We start from the raw sequence: 24,084 nt of genomic DNA, 5'->3' as shown, positions 1-24,084 counted from the left end.
AAAGAGACGTATCGTATGATCCTCCTGGATATCCAACCGGCTCAGCTGCAGATGAAGATGCGCCCTGGCATAAAGTGCGGTCTGGAATCCTACCATCTACACCTCGTCTTCGAACCACTATAAAAAAATATTATAAAAAAATTATTAAAAATTAAAAAAAAAAATTAAATAAATAAAAAAACCTGATTCCGATTTAATTCATCCAAATCGGAAGTCTTTAAAAAAGAGTTTTTGTATACAGCCAACCAAACCGGAAGACTTTCTAAAAGACTTTCGGTTCAATGCCCCCAAAATGTAGCGAAACAGAAAACTTTAGATAAGTGTTCCGATATACAATATGTGAATCGGAAGACTTACTCTTAGTATTCCGATTTACAATGACAAAAAATCCAAAAATGTGTGTTCCGAAAGTCTTCAAGCGCAAATGAAAAAAATTTCTATTTCTGAAAAATATACCCTATTTATATGAGGGTATTTTGGTCAAAAAAAATTATTTGTAGGGGTGTGGGTACAATTATATGGGTACGAGATAAAGTTTTCTTTAGACTAAATAGACTTATAAAAAAACCTATACATTTTCTATTTAAACATAATCCAGCTGTTGGGTGAAGATCAAACAACTCATTTTGAGTTCATAATTTAAACATAATCCAGTGAAATCAAATAGAAGTTATTTGGTCTCCATCCAATGGCCGAAAATTTGTATCGCGATAACAGAGATTTGGCGACGACAAAGAACTCAGACCAATCAATAAAATATCACCAAATCGTGCCATATCAGTGAAGTTCGATGAAAAATAACATTTGACATTTCACACATTAGAATAACTAGTTAACCACATTTATGAAGAAAAAAATAGACAGGCATGGACAACAATTGGCAAGTCGGGCCGAGCTCTACAAGAAACCATGTCAAATGTCAAGCAAAGCATTATACACAGAATATCGACCAAAATCCCATGCACCACTTTTTTCTAGTTATGCCATCCAAGTTGGCGTCGACAAGCATTTACACTAGCTTTTAGACAAGAAAGATTCTGAGAAGCAACTCCTGTAATTCCTTATTCCACAGAGGAGAAATGGAGGCAATAATGAGCAAGATATCAATCACTCTACCTGTGCATACTTTCAGGAAAAGGTATCGAAGCACAGCAATGATAGTATCCCTTTTCATCAAATGAAAATCTCTTCGAAAGATGAGCTTCACGAATAAGATACTGCCCCCAGTCCTCTGTTCCATACTTCTCGAATATGCCCCGTGCATCGAAAGAGTCAACATTATTTCTCTTCCACTTTGTCCTGAACACCGGCAGCTTATATCAGCTATTTAAACTGAAATAATCTAACAAAGTTTCAAAGAGCAAGGGAGATTGTTGAGCTGCAAAAATTAAGGAGTACTTGAAGTCTACAAGAAAAGATAAAAAGGGTAGCAGAACCTTTTCCTATGCCTTGAATTCATCACAGTGGCGTGCATCTGCAACACAAGAAAAAACCCGTTGATCCCTGAAACTACCAAGCCTACGAATAAATTACACAGCAGAGAGACTATGGCTATATTTTGGTGGTAACTGGTAAGGTTTCCTATCAGGGCCTCAAAGAAGACAATATCGAAGGTAGGTTACTCTCAATTATCTTTTTTCCAAAATACGCATATAAGCCCAATGAATCGGCTAAATATAATTTACCTTCAGTGTTTGTTTGGCGTCATTCTCCAAGACTAGTCCAGCTTCAATATATGCATCAGTTATGACTTCTGAATAAGTTCAGAAAAAAACAATATTTTGAGCCTAATGTATAATTAAAACCAGGCCTGGTCACTGATCCATAATTATTTTGATTTATAGAACAAAAAAACAAATTTTATTAAACCACAAGGAACTATTCATATATGGATACGACAGGCACGTAAAAGACGACCCTCGCTGCCAATTTCTTCCACCGGAGCATACAAGACACGAGCTTTGGCCATTGAACCTTTCATGCATTCCTGCAAGATTAAACATATGTTAGCCTTATTAAAAATATCAAACAAATTGCATAAGGTCGAATTTGATGGTATAAGAACGCAAGTTTTTATCCAACATACACCACTAGTGTGAATCTTTCAGTGACATCCCACTCTAATATAATTATTAGGATGAAGTGATGAACAACATCTCACAATGCAATGCAGAAGTTAATGTAACATTTTGTCTGCGAGTTTGAAAAGGGAAAACTTTTGAATTGTGAATATATTAGTAGACGAAGTGGTAATAACTAATAACCACTATAAACTCACACACACAACTCCGAGATCTCGGGTTCGGACCCGGGACAAGGTGTCCAGCAACAACATTGGTTTTTGTCAGTTGAGCTAGGACTTTGAGACCGAATATATTACAATTTTAAATGCAACAAAAAAAACACTTGGCAGAAATCAACATGTATTTAGTCATTTCATTCCATACATTTAATGAATGCACCAGACTTAAAACGTCTTATACTTGAGTCCTGTTTTGATCTAGTGGAGTTCAAAAATAGATTCTTACCAGTCCCTTTAATCCAATTGACACAGGACGATTATCCAATGCTTCCATAACTTTTGAGGAAATACTCTGCACGGATATAAACATAATTATGAAGAAAGAATTTAACTTACAAACTCTATTATTATGTTGAATTTAATAAAACTTACCTGCAAGACCTCTGTTGCTGTCTTAACTCTGTCTTTATTCCACAGCTTAAGCATTAGTACTGTAAGGTGAAATGTCTTGGGCTTAATGAATATAGATTTGTCAATCCCCAAGTCTGTAAGAGTGGAAAAAAAACAGTCATATTTCATATTAAAAAATAGCACATAGAAGAATGAGATTACAACAAGAAGAATTAATATCTATAATCCTTGATGGGTTTCAACAGGAAAAGGCAATCTCGTAAGCTATGCAAATATGACTAGTTAACGAGTAATATAAGCATGTCTTCGTAATATACATTGCTTTCAAAAATGATTAACTAGGATTCTTAGTTTAGGCACACAAAATGATAAATTTTAATGAACAGAAAAATGTAATGAAACACAGACCAACACTCACTGAAGAGTATAATACTGCTGAGTTGATTGCACAATGGAGATCATTTCACAATCTTTTACGCATTTAAAACATTGAAAAACAGATTGTTCCCATACCAGATGAAGGGGAAGCCTTGGATGCTTTGGGTGCGTAACTGACTAGTGGTATGCTAGTATGATTAACTTTAACTGATTTACTGTCATCAGCAACTTTAAGTTCAACTGCAACATCGGCAATTTCTTTTGACAGTTGATCCCCTTCTTTGTTATCAGTAGTATCCTCACCCTCATTGGAGTCAGCATCAACATTCTCATTTATGCAAGAATCGTCATTTCCCAAAATAGTGTTTTGAAAATTGATTAGTTTAGAAACTAACTCGGGATGGATGGCCAGTGGAAGGGATATGAAGTGGGAATAATCAAGATTTCGACTCCTAACTGTCTGATATCAAACACAAGAAAACATGTTAACCTTAGTTTGTGAATGTAAAGTAATATCAACCCAAGTCACCACCACCAACATAATACACTATAAAAGAAACAAATTGGAAAAAGGTCATTATAGCCATAAATTTCTTGAGATCGAGAGATTGCATGGACAGACAACTGACCTCATCAATTATAGCCTGAATCTTTTCTGAAGCTGAAGTCACACTACCTATTGAAATGCCTTCAATGGCTGCAAAAGAAAATTATACCAGTTAGATGATATGAAAAATGTCATATCTTGCTCTTATTCTAGACTAACTTGGTCTTTTGTATCAAATCACATTAAACCATCAAAAGCAATTCAGATTCTTTTTTTTTTCTTTTCCCGCCTTTATCTAAAACTCTAAACTTCAACATTAATCAATTAGATATTGGATTTCGTTATCCACTCTTACGAGAGTCATAATGATGAAGAAAAAGATCTTGCTCTAAATTGCCAAGCTGTTGAGAGGGGAGAGCTTTTACTTTATATGGAAGTTCTGCTTCTCTTGCTCGGCCAATATAAGAGTCAGCCTAATCTATGTTCTATAATTGTTGGAAGTTCCACCTTCATTGCGGTCCACCCCTAGCCACCGCATTGTGGCATTTGGGTTGTCTTCATTGCAGCCTCCAACACTTTAATTGTGTTGGATGTGAAAGGGTGAATCTAGTCTCAGATTGCCTAGAGATATGAATGTGTAGTGTTTATGAAGTTTGAGGAGCCCTCACCTTACAAGTCAGTTTTGTAAAGTTGAGTTAGGCTCAATCAGAATTTTAATATGCTATCATTGCGGTCTGCCCCTAGCTGCCGACACTTTCATTGTGTTGGGTGTGAAGGGATGGATTTAGTCATACATTGCCTAGAAATAAGTCAATCTATAAAAATAGAAAATAATTATTTCAAAGCTGACACATTGAAGATAAACGGTAGATTAGGTGAACCCAAAAACTTACTAACAAACTCATCTTCTTTTGAAGAAGGAAATATTATCTTAACCTTTGTTTCCTCTTCTATCTTCTTTTGTGTGTATCCCCTGAAACATCATTAAGTATGAGTGACAAGTATATAATCTTATATCATAAGAATTAAGAACTATTTTCTAACTCTCTTTGATGATAATAATAGCAACAAGATTTTGTGTTATTGTATCGATATGATGTTGACAATGTGAATCTCAAGCCTAAATTATGTACTATTCCTGATAGGCATTACTATTTTTCCTTCTCTGCCTACCTATAACGATTATTGTGCATCCCTAGTTACAATTCTCTGTCACTTTCACCCGTGTCGTACTCATTCACTCTTATCCACTCTTTTAAATGAAATTTATCTAATTCCAGTTGGCTAAGCAGTATTGTTATCAATGCCAAACAAATCAAAAACTAGTTTTTACCCTTTTCCTTTAATAAAACGAAATAGAGAAGCACCAACCTGCACAACAAATACAAAATGAAAGAGCTGAAGCTGATGTCCGTTCAATGCATTATCAGAAAGAGAACCAAATGAACATATAGTTTTTTTTAAGGAAAAAAAAGGAAGAACTAGATTTCAGAACCGAGACAGATAGATGGTACAGTCAAAGCTTTCTAAAAATCAACAGGTGATATCAATTATTTCCATCCTAAACTGTGGAGAAAATGGAAGAAGAATTCAGACAATAAACAATAAAAGCTATTATCAGAATCAGAAAGAAAGAAAAAACGAGAAAACAATCTGCAGCATGGTGTTTCATGCGAGAATTCTTAGAAGCCCTCAAGTCTAATTTATTTTCTATAGAGTCCTGCCATCTAACAACAAACCAACAGACTATAGTAATATTCAATATAGATTGAACAACTAACAATTCAAGAAACTTAAACATAAAGAAAATGGACGAAATAAAACATATGTGGTGATCACCAGCACATAAAAGGACAAATAGATTGATAACTTCATAAAATATAAATTATCAATTGATAAAGATAAAAAAAAAAGGAGGAAGTGAAAATATACAATCTTGCCTTTACAGAAATTGAATGCTTTTCAGTGGAGAGAGATAAACCTTCTTCTAGCACTTTGTTTTCAACATTACCCTGCAATTGGTCGGAACCAGTACCTGATTCTGTATTTTCATTGGCAGCTACCTTGTTCAGGAGATGCTCATTTGAGATAGCGCTAGATGTGCCACAACCCACTTCTTGAACTCCATCTACCGACTCAACTGTATAACATGATGAACACAAAGCGAAGTTATTAGCACCACCCAGAAATGGGTTCGCTAATACTGCATGAGACAAAAAGACAAACCTTCACAAGAACTAGCATTATTGGCAATAGGTCTCCAGATAGATTTCATGGTTTTCTGCTGATTGCTATTGTCATGAATACAAACTTTCTTTTTCCTACTACCCATTATAAAATCACAGCTTAAGCTATAATAAGTTCTATGTCCCTGTTCCAAAAAAAAAAAAAGTTCTAAAACAGATAAATCACTTCAAGACTCAAAAACAAATAAGCAAATTTATTACAAGTAATACAAAAAAAGTAGTGAATATCCAATTTTCATCATTAGTTGCATTTTCACAATTGTGAACTAGTATTTAATTTGACAAGAGTGATTAGAAAGGGGTTGAAAATGAAATGAGTTGATGCAATAAAAAGGTGGGAACCTGAAAGTGTGATTTAGGGTTTGATGAAACATGTGCGTTGGTGAGCCTGAGAACTCGATCGACTCTGCAAGAAATCAAAAGAGTATGAGAAATAGTTTATGATTTAAAGATAACAAAACATGTAGGAGAATGAAGAGAGTGAAATTGAAATTAGGGTTAGGAACCTGAAGAGAAACCTGCAACCTATCATTCCCTTACTCCACTCAAATGCAAAGCCACTTTTCTAAACATTAATTTACTTCTTATTCATTTTTTCTATGTCAGCGTGCAAAAACAAACCTTACTTTAGATCAATCATCTATATCCAAATGAAACAAAGTGTCTTTTTAATCAATTAAACAAAAATGTAACGCCTACTAATCAATTAAGGAGGATTATTAACTTATATAGAATTTTAAATTTTTCTAATGTATTAATCAATCAGCTATTTATTCTATTTTCTCTATTAAAATAATCTGCAATCAAACTTTCTAATATATTTTTTTTAAAATTATACTAAAAAATGTATATTTATAATTAAAAAATCTTAAAACATTAAAATATTTTATTTTACCATCTCATTCAATTCATAAATACTTTTATATTATTAAAATTATATTATTATTTTATTTTTATTATTCAATATTACTAGTTTGAAATGTGATAAAATCTAATATAAATTATTACGAAATAAAAAATAATGAATAATAATAATGAAATTATAATATTATTTTTAAAATTAGGTTATATATATATATATATATATATATATATATATATATATATATATATATATATATATATATATATATATAAAAGAGAAGAGGAAGAAAGGAAGAGGTTCCATAAACCTAATATGTGTCGAGTTGATTGGTGACTCTGGAATAATAAGTCATAAGTAGTGTAGTGGTGAATCATTGTAGTTGTCACCGGATAGTTTTTAATTATCATTTAATTGATTTTAAATAATTTTTTAAGAAGTTGTTAGCATCGAAATTCCAGCTAAGAAAAAGTCAACGTGCACTTACGTTGAGATAAATAAATAAGTGTTGAAAAACATTTATTATCCCAAATAAGAATAACCAAGTAAAGCAAAAGGAGCTTCAATTGACATATAAAGGGGTTGTTTAGAAGAATCACAAGAACATATTTGCAATATCAAGGAGTTATTTAGAAGTATCACAAGAACATATTTGCAAGAGAAGAATAATTATTTCCTATAAACACGTCAAAAGTCTCGAAAAGGGTTCGACAATATAGCTGACTTCGACAAGGCTCACTAAGCTTTGACAAGGTCACCAATCAACTAGAAACTTAGAATATTTCCTAAATCAACTAGAGGAAGTGTCAACGTGTTTTTTAATCAGTTGTGAATAGGCAGTGGGTTACCAGGACCAATTGCGAACGTGGGATAATAGATTTCTAGCGTTACCAAATTCGACAACGCGGAGGCACTTCAAGGGGGATAAACGTCATGTGTGTGGTCAAGTGTCTACACGCTCAGAAGGATAATCGTCAAACTCAGTTATTTTTAGGTTAAGCTTCACCCTTGTATGTATATATAACACAACAACTTAAGGATATCATTTCATGGTCTCTAAGGTGTCTCAAAATGTTCATCATCACTCCATGATCACAAGATTTCAACTGGTTATAAGCCACTTGATTCAACTGCAAAAAGTCAACTGATTAACCAAAAGTGAAAGTTTGACTTTTAGGATTTTTGATCAACCATGGTTGTAACACCCCTTTTTCTACCCAAAATACTTAACATATAATTAGAGTAAATAAGCACGCATATAAACAAAAGGGCGTCACATCGACGTTTTCGAATACTAAAAGCTTTCAAAAACCAACATCATTCATCATCAATATACAATATCCCTGGTCATTTAAAATAACACATTTCAAATATCACGAGTATACAAGAATATGCGTTCGCAGCGGAAAATAATGAATACTCATGTATTTCATAAAATGATTCATGTCTCATACCATGATCATCTCTCAATAATCTCCTTAAGATAAAATAAAACCATATCCAAAATATTTAGCACTATGGGCTCTCAAAACAGCAAATTGCAATTAAACATGTTCACAAGTAATAACATAATACATATCCAAATAAGATATGAGTTTAATACTACTAATCTACCCAGTGTTACATGACCAGAGCATTGACTCGCTACCTAGTCTCTAAATCAAAACACGGAAACTCTCCGGCTAAATCTCGAGTGAGCTACCTTCCACTTATTTCAGCAATACTATTCTTGAGTATCTGCACGATGCCCATGTAAAGGCAACATTCAAACAGAAGGGTGAGAATTCGAATCATTATGAAGAAGTATAATAAAGCACAATGATTAAATCAACAATTAAAGGAATTCATCACACCTTGTATAACCATGTAAATAATACTAACTAATATTTATTTCACATGTTTCAAACATACATCAAAACTCAAGGAGTATAATATTAAAATCCAATGCTATATTCCCAAATATACACGTAACTATAATTATCACATAATCACATATTTTACCAAGTTATGTATCCAAACATCACCAAACTCCATTTCCATATCTCATACACGCATCACAATCACATCAATGCATACATTCAATTATCACATAACTCTAATGTGACTCAATGCAAGACATGTGACTCTATGCATGTGGTACCGCAATGTGAACCCAATGTTTCACCGCTTTCCGATTCAATATCTAGAATCAAAGCCACGCTTCCGATCCGGACAAGATCAAAGTCACTACGCCTATTTCCAATTAAGGATCAACGTCTTCTACGTCTATTTCCATTCAAGGATCAACGTCTATTACCATGTGAACCCACAGTTTCACCGCTTCCACCATAAAGCCGACCATGCCATGAATGAATGTACAAATACCAATAATATATACAATTAAGATCATCTCTACCATCTTAACATTCCACATATCACCATAATTCAACTCTATGAATTATCCACCAATGGTACATATACACATTCATAACAAATATACTATTCACATATATAGGCTAATTATTCTCCCCCTTACCTCTTCAATTTTCTGGAAACCCTAGTTTCTCCCTTGTTCTTCCTCTCTTCTCCTTACTTTTCCTCTTTTCTTTCTCTGTTGCCTTGAAATGACCAAATGAGTGTTACCTCCCACTCTCCTCACCTCTTACTATCCTAGTATTATATTTGGGCTTAAGAAATGATACTTCTAATTTAATAATTAGGCCCAATAAGACATAGTATTATAATATCTCTATTTAGTTCAAATAAATTAAACCAACACAATATAGACACCAAGTCAATTAATTCAATCAATTATTATACTACCTAACAACCAATTAATTAATTAACACCCCAAATAAATAAAATAAATAAAATAAATTAAAATAAATTAAAATAATAATATAAGAAATAAATACTAAAAAAATGGGTTGTTACAATGGTCATGTCAAGTCAATTTTCAAGAAAATATGGAATTTGGATGGGGTTGATCAAGTAGAATCATGAAAATCAAGAAAAACTTGGAAAATTAGTCATTTTGAAGAATTTGAAAATTTTCTAAGTATCAAGGTTTCATGTTCAAGCTACCAACTTTCCAAGATTGTAACTTCTTCCTCAAGCCTCCAAAATTGCCAAACAATGGCTAAAATTCAAGATAATTTATGGAACAACACTATAGTAATTGGTTGGAATTTATAAGCATGGCTTAAGTGGTTGAAAATCTCCATTTTTATCACTTGCACATTGACTTGGTCAGAACATTTTAGACCATCTCAAGCCAAACTAATGTTTCCTCTTGTGATGTCTAGTGTCATGTCTTACCTTGTCTTTGATGCCTTTTACCTTAATGAATGGTTGACTTAAGTGTGTTTGGTGATTGATTACCTTTGATGTTTAAATTAGGGTATCAACTTGAATTTAATTGAGATATGTTCTTTGAAAGTTGTGTTAATTGATAAACCATTTCTAAATACCTTGTTGATTTGTCTTGATGGATGTAGTGACCTTAGGGTTATTGAGATTGGCATGTTTTTATGCTTATTTCGTGGACTTTGATCATTGACTCTTTGATGCATGCTTGACTTCCTTTTTAGGGTTTAAGATTGAAACTTGTTTTGACATGATCTCTTTGTTCATCCTTGACTTGTATGCATATTGATCCACATTAGGGTTTAATCTTGATCTCACCATGTCTAAATGGTCCATGTTTTTATCTTCCCTTGTCATTACTTCTTTTTTACACACATGTACACATATACATGTTCACTTTCACATACTTGACATGTTCATTATGTTCACATCACATACATGATCATACACTTACACATATACACATACTTGACATATTTAATATGTTAACATGACATACATGATCATACATTTACACATATACACATATACATGTTCACTTTCACATACTTGACATATTCATTATGTTCACATGATCAGACACTCATATATGTTCACATATTTGACATATTCACTATGTTCACATGATCACACACTCATATATATGTTCACATATTCATTATGTTCACATGATCACACATACATGTTCACATACATCTCCTATGTTGATTTTTCATACTTTTGATTGTTTGGATTCATGTTCTTCTGACATACACTTGATATTGGTTTGGTTTTGATGCTCGACTTTGTTAAAGACGTGCTTATACTTGATTGCTTGTTACATCTTTTGTCTTGATCTTGCTTGAGTACATGACATGATTACTTGTGTATACTTTGCTAATGAAATTGGATGTTGAGATTGTTTGACACTTCGAAAAAAAATTCAAGTGTTTGGCCATTTTCACAACTTTGAGACCTCAACTTTAACACTTCATATCTTCCAATTTCCATGAGATTTTTGGATCATTCTTTCTACAATAACTAAGTATGTAATTTCATATTTAAATACGTCCCTTGGGCATGAAAAATGATGGCTTGAATTGATCACAAATTGGTCATAAAGTCATGCACTTGGTAAGGTCAAAACACTTAGAAATTTTTCTAAGTATTGAGATTTTTCAACAACTTGAAACACTAACTTTCGCCATCAATTTCAAACACTTTAAGGATCCTTTTTCACCTCAAATATTTTCATCACATCGAAGTATTCCATGTGATCTTTCAAAAGAGTCCTTGTTTATAATTTTAGGATACTTTAGGAGGAAGATATGACCTTGAAAAGTCACCTCCATGAACTTGAGAATTTAGTACTTAGAAATATTTTCAAAACCCTAATTTGGATCTTTCATTGGTTTTCTTGATTAGGCTTGATCAAATGCATTCATCCATCATATTTTCATAATTCTTGACTTAAGAAGTCCATAATTGACCAAAAATCTCAAAAGTCAAACTTTGACTTTGAGTAGTTGACTTTTCATCAGATGAATTCCAAATCTTCAATTATCAATGGATCAAGCTTCTTTAGCCAATTGAGACACATGTAAATTTCCTGCATAATATTTCAAACATATTTTAGATTATGGTTTATGCAGTTTTCATCATGAAAAAGAAATGTGCCAAATAAGTATGCCAATAATGTCTATACAATCGATAATTTTCTTTAAATAGATATACCTCTAAATAATACCACAATGTTATCAAATCGCGGACAACAGAAAATAGAGGATTCTTAAAAATACACTATACCTTGGAAGACTTTTATAGTATTTAGACGACAAGGTACCCACAAAAATATCATTAAGCTCCTTATCCATTAGTGGTGGTTGCACTCTAGTAGCCAATTCCCTCCACCTTTGTGCATACTCTTTAAAATTCTCTCCTTATTTTTCGCTCACACTTTGAAGTTAAGTACGATTGGGAGCAAGATCAGCGTTATACTTATATTGCTTGACAAAAGCTGCAGCCAAATCATCCCAAGATTCAACACTACCCATTTCCAACTACATGTAGCAATCTAAGGATGCTTCAGTAAGGCTATCCTGAAAGCAGTACATCATCAGCTTGTCATCACGTATATGAGCCTCCATTTTACGACAATACATCTTCAGGTGGTTATTAGGGCAAGTCGAACCCTTATACTTATAAAATTCAAGGACTTTGAATTTAGTAGGGATGATCACATCAGGCACAAGACAAATTTCAAAAGCGCTCAGGCTAGTAGCATTAGGTACTCGCATGTTCTTTATCTACTCAGATAGTTCATGACACATCTTCAAGGCCTCAGATTCCTGAGCAGCAAGATTGAATACAGGGAGAGCTTCAGGATGGTTTTGCATCTCATACTCATTCTGTAACTCTTTGTCATCTTGAGCAATAGGTTAAACTGAAACATTATCTCCATCAGTTATTGCAGTGATATGCACCATGGAAGGTTGACCAATAGCTCCATCAATTTGCGAAGTAAAATCAACAGGCATTTCTCAGATCATAGGATTTGGCGTTGGCACCTTTGGGAGAGTATATGGATGACCCTTAATAGTACTGATAGGTATAGAGACACGACATTCCTCTTCTCTTCTATTATGAGCCATCATTAACTCCAATATGTGATCCATCTTGCTATTAATGGAATCAATCTCTTCATTCATCATAGTCTAACTCTGTTCCAATTGCTCCATCTTTCGGCGAGTGTTGGATCGTGTTGCATACGAGTGTCAAGGAAACAACTTGCTTATAAAGATCATGAGAGATGAATATGAGTTTATGCTTTAGAGATGATTGCAATGCATGTGGGATGCAAAAATATTTTATGTTTTCTTTTGTTTTAAGGGATTATAATTTGGGTTTAATGGTGATGCACTGACAGTGTAAAATAGTTTTACACTGTCATCCAATAAAAATATATCATTTCGCCATGTCATACCAGTATTTTAAAATTTTCAGTCTGACTTGGCGGGATGCATGGTCATCATTGGTTGACAGTGTAAAATAAATTTACATTGTCAATGCATCACCCCTTTTCTCTTATAATTTTTATAAATTTGTATAAGAAATTGAAAGACAAGTATATGAATAATAATTGCTTTCATTAGGTCATAAGGTTAAATACAAAGCCTTTAAAAGAAACATAATCAAGTCTGGTACGAGTACTAATATCTGTTTCAAATACAATAATCAAAAGCAAGAAATCCAACAAGACTTAAGTGGGTTTTACTCTAAGGGTTTGAGTGCCTTTAGCTCCGTCTTAAACTTTTGCACCACTTTGTCACACAGGAGGACAAAATGACGCACTGCAGTAGGAGTGTTATCCTCCTTCATGTCATCCACGACTAACCTCAGTTTCTAGGGGATGCCAACGATCAGATAGTTATAGAACTCAACAAGACTAGTGAACTTTGCATGGATGCTCCTACTTCCTGCTTCTTGAGTATGGATAGCATCTTCATGCTTGTCAATCTTCTCATTCAACTCTCCAATATGAGCCATCAATTCATCATACTGAATCCTCAGATCATCATACCGAGTCCTCCAATGACCCACTGGCCCTCTAGCATCAGATAGCTCTTCACTTCTTTCACGTATGACCTCAGGATCGACACTACAAGCACTAAGGGCTTCCTCTTTTAGATGACGTTATTGCTCAAGCCTAGTCACAACATCTCTCAAGCATCCTTCCAGCCTTTGAATTTTAGCCTCAAATACTCTTCGTTCTTCTCCCTTTTGTTGGAAGGAAAACTTTCTCAGGTGATACACCTATCCTCTTTCTTTCTCAACTGGTTACAAAGTGAAGCAAGAATTCAGTTGGCACTAGTTAAACCTTGTTGGAACACCTCTTTTAAACTTTTTTTTTCTCTTTTAGCCTTCTTGTTACTTTTCTCCGAGGCCTTTTTATTTTCTTCAATTTTTCTTTTAAGCCTCATATTCTCCCCGTTTGTTGAATCGAGGTTATCTTGAAAATTTGTCTTCTCTTTTTCAAGTTGAGCTATCTTGGCTTTAACTCATCCACCTCTGCCCTGAAACGATTTTCTGTCGAATTTTTCTCTGCTCACAAACTGTGATTTGTTTATTTGCAACTGCAAGTAGAAGTGTATTCAACAATAGGGGTTACTCCCTATTTATATTTTAGTTTTCTTTCTCTTTAAGCCAAAATCCAAAATAAAAAAGCCCAAAAATTACAAAAATAAATCTAAGTCGAAAATACTGTCGAGCAACCTACTTCGAAGTTTCGACAACTACTCTATACTAGACTATTTCGACACAACCTTCTTTTTATCGAGCAACCTGTTTTGGCACAAGGAATTACAGTCTCAATAATGGGTTTTGTCCTTATTTATTTTTTCTTTGTTTTATAAATAATTTCTTCATTCTTCTTGGATACACGATTTGAGATCAACTTCCATTATGCGTATATCTACAACTTCCTTTTTTTCTCTACTTCATATCACCATGTATCGCATTCTTCAACATTCTTTTATTCATGTTTTACGTTTTACATTAAATAATCATTTTTATACATTTTGGAGATGCTATTCCTCCGTGTGTCAGGGACATGTAACAATCTCCCCCTAAGAATATACAACTTCACATGGGTTGGAATAATGGCATGATTTGAAAAAGTTGTTGGGTTATTGCTCTTCATTGTTTGTGGTCTTGGAAGAACATGGATTCACATGATAAACCTTTCTAGAGGTTTATCTATTCTAATCATAAGACCTTATAGTTATTTAAAGATTATAATCATGTTGTTATTTTTAATAGAGATGTCGTTACAATGAATTGGAGAAAACCAAATTTGGGATGAATGAAAATAAACACAAACGAGTCTATTCAAAATAATTTAGGAGTTGAGGGAGGCATCACCAGGGACAATCAGGGAGGCTTCCTAGGTACTCTATCTAATTATCTAGGTCATAGAACTATGCTCCACGTGGCACTCATCTCTATTATGATATCGTTAGAATTTGTGGAAACAAGAGGTTGACAAAAAATCTGGATTGGTCAACCATGATCTTCTCAAGTCAAATATAATTAAAATATGATGATGGATGGATTTGATCAATCGGATGAAGGATTTCACTCCTCACATTATGGACTACATGTTTGTTTCAAGAACCATTCAAAATAATGCATGTATGAGTGAATTCGAAGTTGCAAAGAATGTACCTTGTAGGTGAAGATGGAGATTCCATTTCAAGCACTTTTAATGGTGGTAAATGATCCCTTTAGCACCCTTGATGATCCAGGAATGTAATGCAATTGAGAGTTTGCCTTAAAACCTCCTCAACTGTTCTGGCCAACTCTAGTTGCAAGCGTGAAAATGTGAGATTTGGATATGATGATTTGGTGATTACAGATGCGATTTTCTGTCTACAGTAGCTTCTATATGTTATATGGAAGGTGTTTGAATGGATAGTTTACAAGAAACTTGGGGGAAATGATGATTTTGAAGATTTGGACTTTGAAGTAGAAAGTGAGTTTTTCTGCAATGGTGAGTTTGGGAATTCTTGTGTGTTTCATTTCAGAGGCATGGTCTGCTATTTATAGGCATGATTTATGGTTTGTGTGTGAAGGAATCAGTTTGAATTGAGCTTCCTATCAAAAAAAGTTTGGTTGGATTTCAAGTGTGAAGTACATGAAATGTATGGTTTCAAGAATGAGCATGGTGTATTTCTAGAGTGGCTGCAGAGATTAGGTAGCAAGTAAACATGTTTAGCAGCCTTGAGATGGAGTGTAATCAGGCCATAATCCTCTTTTACAAGGCTCCAAGCAATGTTCATGTTTAAAGTGGACTTTTTTCAAAATGGAAGTGGCAACTTTTGTTCAAAAGAGGAATGAAACTTGAACAATGCTTGGAACACTTGGGTAATGCATCATGGACTTGTGTAATTCGTTAATTATGCTAAGATTTAGAAGTAACATAGCCTGCAAATGAAGATCACATGGTTGGCGTAGGTGTTGGGCATGGAAAGTGACATGGTTTTGAACCTCAAAAATAGTTATGACATAGCAACTTCCCCTTTTCAAAACTTGCATCTCAAGCAAGAGAAATTCATGTTCTTGGACTCTTTAGAAAGATGAGATCATTTTATACAAGTTTCATGTTTGGAATTTGGTTTGAATCAAATTGGATCATGGAGAAAAAATCCTCATAAAATTGAATATTGTGACTGAAAAACACTTGGAAAATTTCTATGTATTTTGTAATTCTAACAACTTCGAGGCATCAAATTTAACACTTCATATCTCTTCATTCTTATGAGCTTTTGATTCAATTACTTCTATAATGTTGAAGTAGGAAATTCCCTATTTAAGTACATCTTGGTCATGAAAAATGGTTGCTTGAATTGGTCACAAACTGGCCATAGAGTCATGCACTTGGTAAGGTCAAAACACTTAGAAAATTTTCTAAGTATTTGGCAATTTCCCTAATTAGTGTCTCACTTTATCATCAATTTTCAACCATTTAAGCTATGATTACAAGTTCCACCCTATTAATATATTGTTGTTCCATATATTATCTTGACTTGTAGGGCTTGTTTGACAATTTTGGAGACTTGAGGAAGAAGTTACAATCTTGGAAAGTTGGCTACTTTAACATGATTTTTAGTACTTTGAAAAATTCTAAGTTTCTCAAAATGACTAATTTTTCCATAAACTTCTTGATTTTCATGATTAATTTTGATCAAATCCATCCATCATCCATATTTTCATGATATTTGACTTGAGAAGATCTTGGTTGACCAAAAATCTCAAAAGTCAAGTTTTGACTTTGAGCACCTGTTGACTTTTTAGCAATTGAATCACAATCCTTCCACCATCAATTGATCAAACTTATTTGACTAAATGAGGCATATGAATGGACCACAAAGAAGTATTTGAGACCCTTGAATCATTTTTCAAGCCATGAGATCATGTTTTAGGTCAAAAGTCAACATTCAGTCAACTTTGACCAAAACCCTAATTTAGGGATCCTGACAAAATGGAACTTGACGAACTCAAATTGATGCAATCTTGAAATTGATCCTTGATGATGGGGAAACTCTTTAACCACTTTGAGTGAATAGAAATCTTGAGGTACTGAGGAATCCACAGAAGCCTAATCAATCAACCACTTGAACTCCTTGATCCAACACTCCTAACTTGTACAAGAAATCAAACAACAAGACATATCTTTGCATTTTCAAAGGGATTAGTGATGCATAAAAGGTAAGATGAATACAAAAAGGTGATTGAAGACTATAACTTCAATAAAAAATGGCTTGATGCCTTGATGAAGTCAAAATATAGTTCCATAGAATCACCTGATGAACCAATTGGTGAAACCCTAACACTGAGGACATGTTGATCCTTGTGCTTTGATGAAGATGATCATCATGATGATGACAACTCTTCTTATTTTGAATGGAAACCCCAAATCACAAGAAAATATGTGATCCCATACCTTGTATGCATGATTGTGAGGTTATTGACCTAATAGATGAATGTGAAGCATAAGTCATATGTGATTGAAATTAATATGGCAAATTTTGGGGTGCAACAGATACTAAGATGCATTTATGGACTAAATTTTAATAAAATAAGGGTGTCTCGGAAATTTGAGTTGACGTGTGCAGAAATGGTGTGTCCGGAGATGCATCTCCAAATTTTATGGACAATTGTGGTATTACCACTTTTTGATAGGAACAACCCAATCAATCCAAAGTCCTTGTTTGAACATTAAAGTGAACTTAGATAAAAAAAATCAATTGTAATAAGGGAATTACTTTATCCACCACATGAGATGCTAGTTCACAACCGTGAAAAGTCACAAATCCCCTAAATTATGGAGATGCATCTCCGGACGCACTCAAATTACACATACCAAACGCTTCAGTGAATGAGCCACCACATTTTTCTCGAAAGTATGTCTGGAGATGCATCTCTGTAATAACTCTTATTTCAAAACTCACTATTTTACGCTCAGTGAGTTTTACAGAGATGCGTCTTCGGAGGAGTTTTAATTCATATACCTCGCGCTAGAACTTTTTCTCTTCCTTCTTCATTTGCTACACTTTCAAAAACACTTCAAAGAGCTTATGGGCAAGAATCGAATAGGCCATTTCTCAAGCTTCATCACTACTTATATCTCATTCTAATCAATCCGAACGCATTTCATTCACTTCATTCAAGCTTCCGTACAACAACTCTTAATTGGTAAGTTTTTTCATTTTATTTTTATTTTTGAATTGTGATGCATGTATTAGGTAACACAAGTTGTTTAAAATGCATTAGTTTGTAGTTACATTAAAAATAGATAGTTTGTATAGACACGCATACACATTTGTTGGTGTTTAGGAGCTTTTATGTATTTTATGCATTTTTCTGTATATTTTTACGGAGATACATCTTTAGATTTGGCCTCTCCAGTTTTAAGAAAATGCATCTCGGTTTTTTTTAAATTTTACTTTTCTATTTTAAAGAAATGAGTCTTCGAATTTTACCTACCTTAATTTAAGGATTAAATACAAACAATTATTAAATAAAAGATCAACGTGAAACTAAAAAGATCATCGTGAAACTAAAACAACTAAAAAAAGATCATCGTGAAACCAATTATTAAGTCTTGGGATTATCAATCTAATTAAGTTTAAATTTTTAACACTAACAAGCTATTAGAAGCACCGACATCTAAGTATATAACCTGTACAATTTTTTCACTAGACTACTAAAAAACACCGACATCTAGTGTTAAAGAGTCCAACCAAACCACTATGAAGCCACCGGTGTCAGTTTATAGATTTGGTTATGTCAAAATATTTTGTACATAGCTAGACATTAAGAACAAAAAAATGAGAGAGCTTTTATTTTGACAAAAAAAAAACAGACACCTTATGAAATGCATTCCATACTGTATAACCTACATATCCAACGACAATGATAAATATAATCAACAGTTTACCACAGTGGACCAAATAATTTCAAAATACACATCAACAAAGACAGCAAAATATATATGAACATGACTCCATTTCTAATGTACTACTGTTTGCTAATAAGGGCATGCCAACTCAGCTCCTCTTAACATAATTTGTTATGATGTAATCTTCTAGATATTTTGGCATGATGCTCACCCTTTTGCCTCTTATTTCTTCCTTCTTATGTCCAACTTCTATTATACTATCATTTTTTCTTATTCTCTTTAAACCGTGGTGCCTTGGCATTTGACTGTCAGTGACCTTACCAACCTCATCATCATTATGAACACTTTCAGACTCACTCATAACAACATTATAACTCCGTTTCCTCTTGGTATTTGAATGAAATAACACATCTTTACAAAAATCCAAATTTTTATTGTTTTGTGCAGGATTGTGGTCTAAGTCCTTTCCTTTTTGTCCTGCAAAATATTTTGCAAGAGAGATGTTTCCACTATGCTGTCTATCTGGCGAAACATTGTAAGAAATATCAAGTTCATCATCACTAATGAGTATATAAGATTCTACCATCTTTTTGCAGTGATCTTCATTACCTGGTTGCATCCACACATTTTATTAACTCAAATATTTCATTCATGTAAAACAGTTGAGTAAAGAAACTCAAAAGTTATTGACCAAAAACGTATAAGAATGATTAAAAGAATGTTGAAGAAAGCGATACAAAATGATATGAAGTGTAGGAAAAAAAGGAACAAGAAATTGTAGACATACCCATAATGGAAGTTGATCTCAAGTTGTGTATCCAAGAAGAATGAAGAAATAATTTATAAAACAAAGAAGTATAAAATAAGCACAGAACCCTACAAGTAATAGATAATATATAGTAATAGGATATATTATAAGAAGAGTGTTGGAGAAGTCATGTAGTTAGGGGTAGGATAGTACTGGTCTGTCAAACGGTACCACCACAATTGACTATCTCATTCTCCTTACAGTATCCATAACTATCCAACTTGACATATCCATTTTGAGGTGGATTCCAACCAATTAAAAGACTTTTTTTCCTGCCCTGCCCCTTTTCTGAAATCTTTTTTCCAATATACCCTTTTCCTGAAATCTTTTTCCCAATATATCCTAGTCTGAATTTTTTTTTCCAATCTACCCATTTTTTCTAGTAAACTCGTCACTCCAATGGACGAGGGCTGAAGGCCCAAATCGTGTAGTTAGGGCTCGGCCAATGAATGGCCGAGAGCATGAAGAATCAAGAATTCCTTCTAAGCCGGGTAGAGAATACATGAATTGGTTTTTATCAATTCCTTTTATGCACGTTGCTCCAACATAATTTTTGAATGATCCCCGTCAACGTGTAGCTTCTTCAACCCAACACACAACATCACCCCCACAACAACATAACCAACCATCATCCTCAGCTCAACAAACATACCAACACATCCAGACCATCCAACAACACACCATTTATTTCACCTCAACCCAACACCATAATCCTCAAACTCCATTCCCTCAAACAAACTACTTTTACAACCAACAATATCAACAACAAACCATCATACGCCTACCCATACAATACACTCTAATTCCTCAACCCAACTTTGAATACTCAAACCCTCATTCTCAACCCCAACCTTCTAACACCACATACGCACATCCCACTCCCACATACAACCCTAATGATGTGTATTATCCTCTTATCCAACACACCCGACCCGAAACCTACACACAAACCACACATTCACTATCCAACTTTGATCTCACCGATGACCATTTAATGAGTATGCCTTCTTTTGGCGTTCAAGAACTTGACGTTATGGATATGCCTCCAAACACATCACAACAACATCAAAGTCAACAACATCAACAATAACAAGACGCCCTTGATGAATTGTGTTCCGACTCATCTCCGTCTCCCGCAAGACAAAGACAAGAAGACTTGGGCAAGGGAAAACGCAAAAAAGTTGGCACAAGATGTGGAACAGACGGTCACTATAAATAAAATGTATTGCTTCCATTATATCAATAAAATGTATTTCTTCCATTGTAATTCTTAAAAAAACCAATTATTTCTATTATTAATATTCTAAAAGTTAATCATTTTTATTATTAATATTTTAAAAATAATAATATCACAATTTTTTTATTATCATGAAAAACTATTATTATTTACATTTTATTTTAAATATTTTTTTATAAAAAAATTATTATTATTTTTAAATAAATCAATTATATTATCTAAATATAGAATTAATAATTAAAAATCAATTATATTAATTATTATTACTATTTAATAAATTATTTATAATATTAAAAAATAAAAAAAATTGCTTCTTCATGCCCTCGGTCATTCATTGGCCGAGCCCTAACTACACGAATTGGGCCTTCAGGCCCTCGTCCATTGGAGTGACGAGTTTACTAGGAAAAAGGGGGTAGATTGAGAATTTTTTTCAGACTAGGGTATATTGGGAAAAAGATTTCAGGAAAGGGGCATTTGCAGCAAAAAGTCTTAATAAAATTTTCCCAATGACGACATCCCTATTATATATATATATATATGAACTAAAAAAAGAACTAAGGTGTATCTGCTAGATGCATTGGCGCATACACCAATGCATAGACACATGCGCCAGCAACCCTGGCGTCTCCATGCAATGCTTTAGGAGCATGCGCCAAGGGAACTGAAGTCTCCTCTTAATATTAAATGGACGCGTCAAATCAATTGACACATCTGTTTGAAAAGGTAGTTATTTTCGCATTTTTTTTAAAAAATAATTATTTTAGTATTTAATTTAAAAATATGATTATTTTTAAAAAAAATCTAAAATATACCTAACCCAAAAAAAATTAGCAAACCAAAATAGACAAGATAGAAAATAAATAAGTTAAAAGAAAACATACCTCTCATCATTACTAACTTATTCCCAAATCCTTAAATAAGTCAAGCAATATATAGTTTATTGATTTCAAGATATCTCTAAGTAACCCTTTTTTAATGAAATGAGGAACAACCAATGAATGTCCATCACCTCATGGCACAGAAGGGCTAGTTTATCTGCCACATGTTTTCTTCTATATAGATGTGAGTGAATTCTCTCATGATATTCAGAGTCTTGCAATTTAGACATCTATTGTGAAGTTCCCAAGGTATTATGGTCTTCTGCATGATGCAGTGTATGTCTATACTTGTCTTTTCTTGATCAATGGTACACATAATCTTTTACATGTGAAATAAAAAAATAAAAAAGAGGATGGAAAAAAATCTTAAAATAATCAATACTTACATGCTAATATAATAAATTTTCTTTGTGCTTTTCGATACAAACTTGTGTTGTTATTGGTAATGCGAGTTGTTTGTGTTTTGTGGATAGAAGGGTTGAGCATTTGGATTTAGGTTAGAAGCGTGTGGTTGCTATGTGATGGGAATGAGAATGGAATGAATTTTGGTGAAATAGTGATGTTGGTGGAGATAGAGGAAGATTGTGAAAGGGTCAGTAGTCATCATGGGTTTTGAGGGAGAGAGGGAGAGTTAGGAGGCAAAAGGTGATTAAAGGGGATTTTTGATATATGTGTGTGATGTGATGGTATTTGGATTTGAGGATATCAAATGATTCAACACGGCATACAAGAATGATACTCTAAACTTAAAAAAAATTATTGCTCATGTTAGGTCTATGTTGGGCCTAGACAAATTTGAATCGTTCGATTGAAACCGACTGATCTATTTATTTGTTTTACCAACATTGATACTGACAGATTTGAGCATTTTACTGTTTTTTGCATTAAATTAGTTCAGAGTGACGATTACTCGAACTACAAGACATACGTCACGAATCCATTTAATAGGTTGAGAAATCATCGATTAAACAACACAGTAAAAATCGCAACACCGTCTTGGATACTAGCGGTATAGATGAGCGATACGTGGTTATGTTGATTATTAATGAATTCACAAGCTTGATTAATCGAATACATGTAAAATAGGTTGATGAAATCTAGTCTTGATATGTCCTTTAAAACCTTAATCTTTCATAAACTTTACTCTTTGCTACAAACAATTGTGGATGTTAGTTTTACCAAACCAAGACCAAACAAAACTCTCGCTTAAGACAATATAAAATGTATAACGGCGGTAATATCTCTTCAATCCCTGTGGAAACGATAAACAAAATACTCACCAAAAATACTTTCAACACTTAGTAAGGGGTTAAATGCTTAATAGGAGTTAGATGCTTAGTATGAGTCCCTTACCCGTCACACATAAATAAATACAGGCTGCCTTGCACAACTACTTATAGAGATTTAGCTATATTTTTTTTAGTGTTGCGTATCTAAAAAGCAGCAGAACGATCTAGTTCCCGAGGAATTGGAACGACTACCAAGATAAAGAGTCTAAAAGTGATACCTACTGTACATTTATTGGCCATTTTAACTTTTTAATCATGTTTTTCTTTTGCTGATGAGAAGCCCAAAAGTCCTCTATTTATAGAGTATATTCACCGCCTGAACGATGGCGCCAGAGTGGTTGTCAGAAAGGATAAAATGCAAAACACTAACTTTCTTATTCAAAAACACAAGTCCAACAAAGAAAACCCTAACAACCGGCGTTTGGGAATGGCCAAGCCACCGCCAAACACCAACACTCACCGGAACAAAATACAAAACGAAGGTAAATCAGTATTCTAAAAACAACATTTTCAGCATGCAAGCCTGGAGAAGAAGGAAACTTACTTGATTTAAGGAAGAAATGAAGATTGATGGGGGATTGAGAACAACAACGGCGACGACCTTGCTATGTTTGTTCTTGATTATTTTCTATTAATCACTTATTTGTACTAAGAGGCTTGAATGGTGCATTTATATTACTCTTATGTCGCTTGTCAGTATTAATAGATTTTATTGTATCTAAGTCTACTTTATAACAGCAGGTTGTTTTTTGGACCACCAACTATTCAAGTTAGAACTAAAGAAAATGGCAGTACCTGAGGTGTTTCTTCTGTCATCTGGACCAGACGCCCAATCTGCATCACAAAAAGCTCGTAGAGAGAGGGAGGGACAGAGGTAAGGAGAGGAGAAAGCAGTGTGAGTGC

The 24,084-nt window shown here is 33.7% G+C and overlaps 2 protein-coding genes across 3 annotated transcripts; both read right to left on the bottom strand.

The window, feature by feature from the left end:
* Window positions 1–786: 786 nt before the first annotated feature.
* On the bottom strand, window positions 787–6,498 carry LOC127087459 (uncharacterized). Of its 2 annotated transcripts, XM_051028341.1 has the most exons (14): window positions 6,331–6,498; window positions 6,167–6,230; window positions 5,805–5,949; window positions 5,519–5,718; window positions 4,912–4,949; window positions 4,472–4,551; window positions 3,661–3,728; window positions 3,167–3,491; window positions 2,675–2,787; window positions 2,529–2,594; window positions 1,897–1,987; window positions 1,686–1,753; window positions 1,437–1,474; window positions 787–1,299 (listed from the first exon to the last, which is right to left on the bottom strand). In XM_051028341.1, the coding sequence occupies exons 1-14, from the start codon at window positions 6,354–6,356 to the stop codon at window positions 1,113–1,115; spliced, it is 1,509 nt and encodes a 502-aa protein (XP_050884298.1). In that variant the 5' UTR covers window positions 6,357–6,498; the 3' UTR covers window positions 787–1,112. The 2 variants fall into 2 exon arrangements, with proteins under 2 accessions (XP_050884298.1, XP_050884299.1); XM_051028342.1 differs by lacking the exons at window positions 4,912–4,949; window positions 5,519–5,718; window positions 5,805–5,949; window positions 6,167–6,230; window positions 6,331–6,498 and adding an exon at window positions 4,752–4,839.
* A 12,386-nt stretch (window positions 6,499–18,884) lies between these two features.
* Window positions 18,885–19,850, bottom strand: LOC127087457 (uncharacterized). The gene is made up of 2 exons (XM_051028339.1): window positions 19,757–19,850; window positions 18,885–19,578 (listed from the first exon to the last, which is right to left on the bottom strand). The coding sequence occupies exons 1-2, from the start codon at window positions 19,758–19,760 to the stop codon at window positions 19,118–19,120; spliced, it is 465 nt and encodes a 154-aa protein (XP_050884296.1). The 5' UTR covers window positions 19,761–19,850; the 3' UTR covers window positions 18,885–19,117.
* Between the last annotated feature and the right edge of the window lie 4,234 nt (window positions 19,851–24,084).

The sequence above is a fragment of the Lathyrus oleraceus genome, chromosome 5 (genome assembly GCF_024323335.1).
Source record: "Lathyrus oleraceus cultivar Zhongwan6 chromosome 5, CAAS_Psat_ZW6_1.0, whole genome shotgun sequence".
NCBI lineage: Eukaryota > Viridiplantae > Streptophyta > Magnoliopsida > Fabales > Fabaceae > Lathyrus > Lathyrus oleraceus.
The sequence above is the reverse complement of the archived record's forward strand: the minus strand, read 5'-3'. Positions and strand labels throughout refer to the sequence as shown.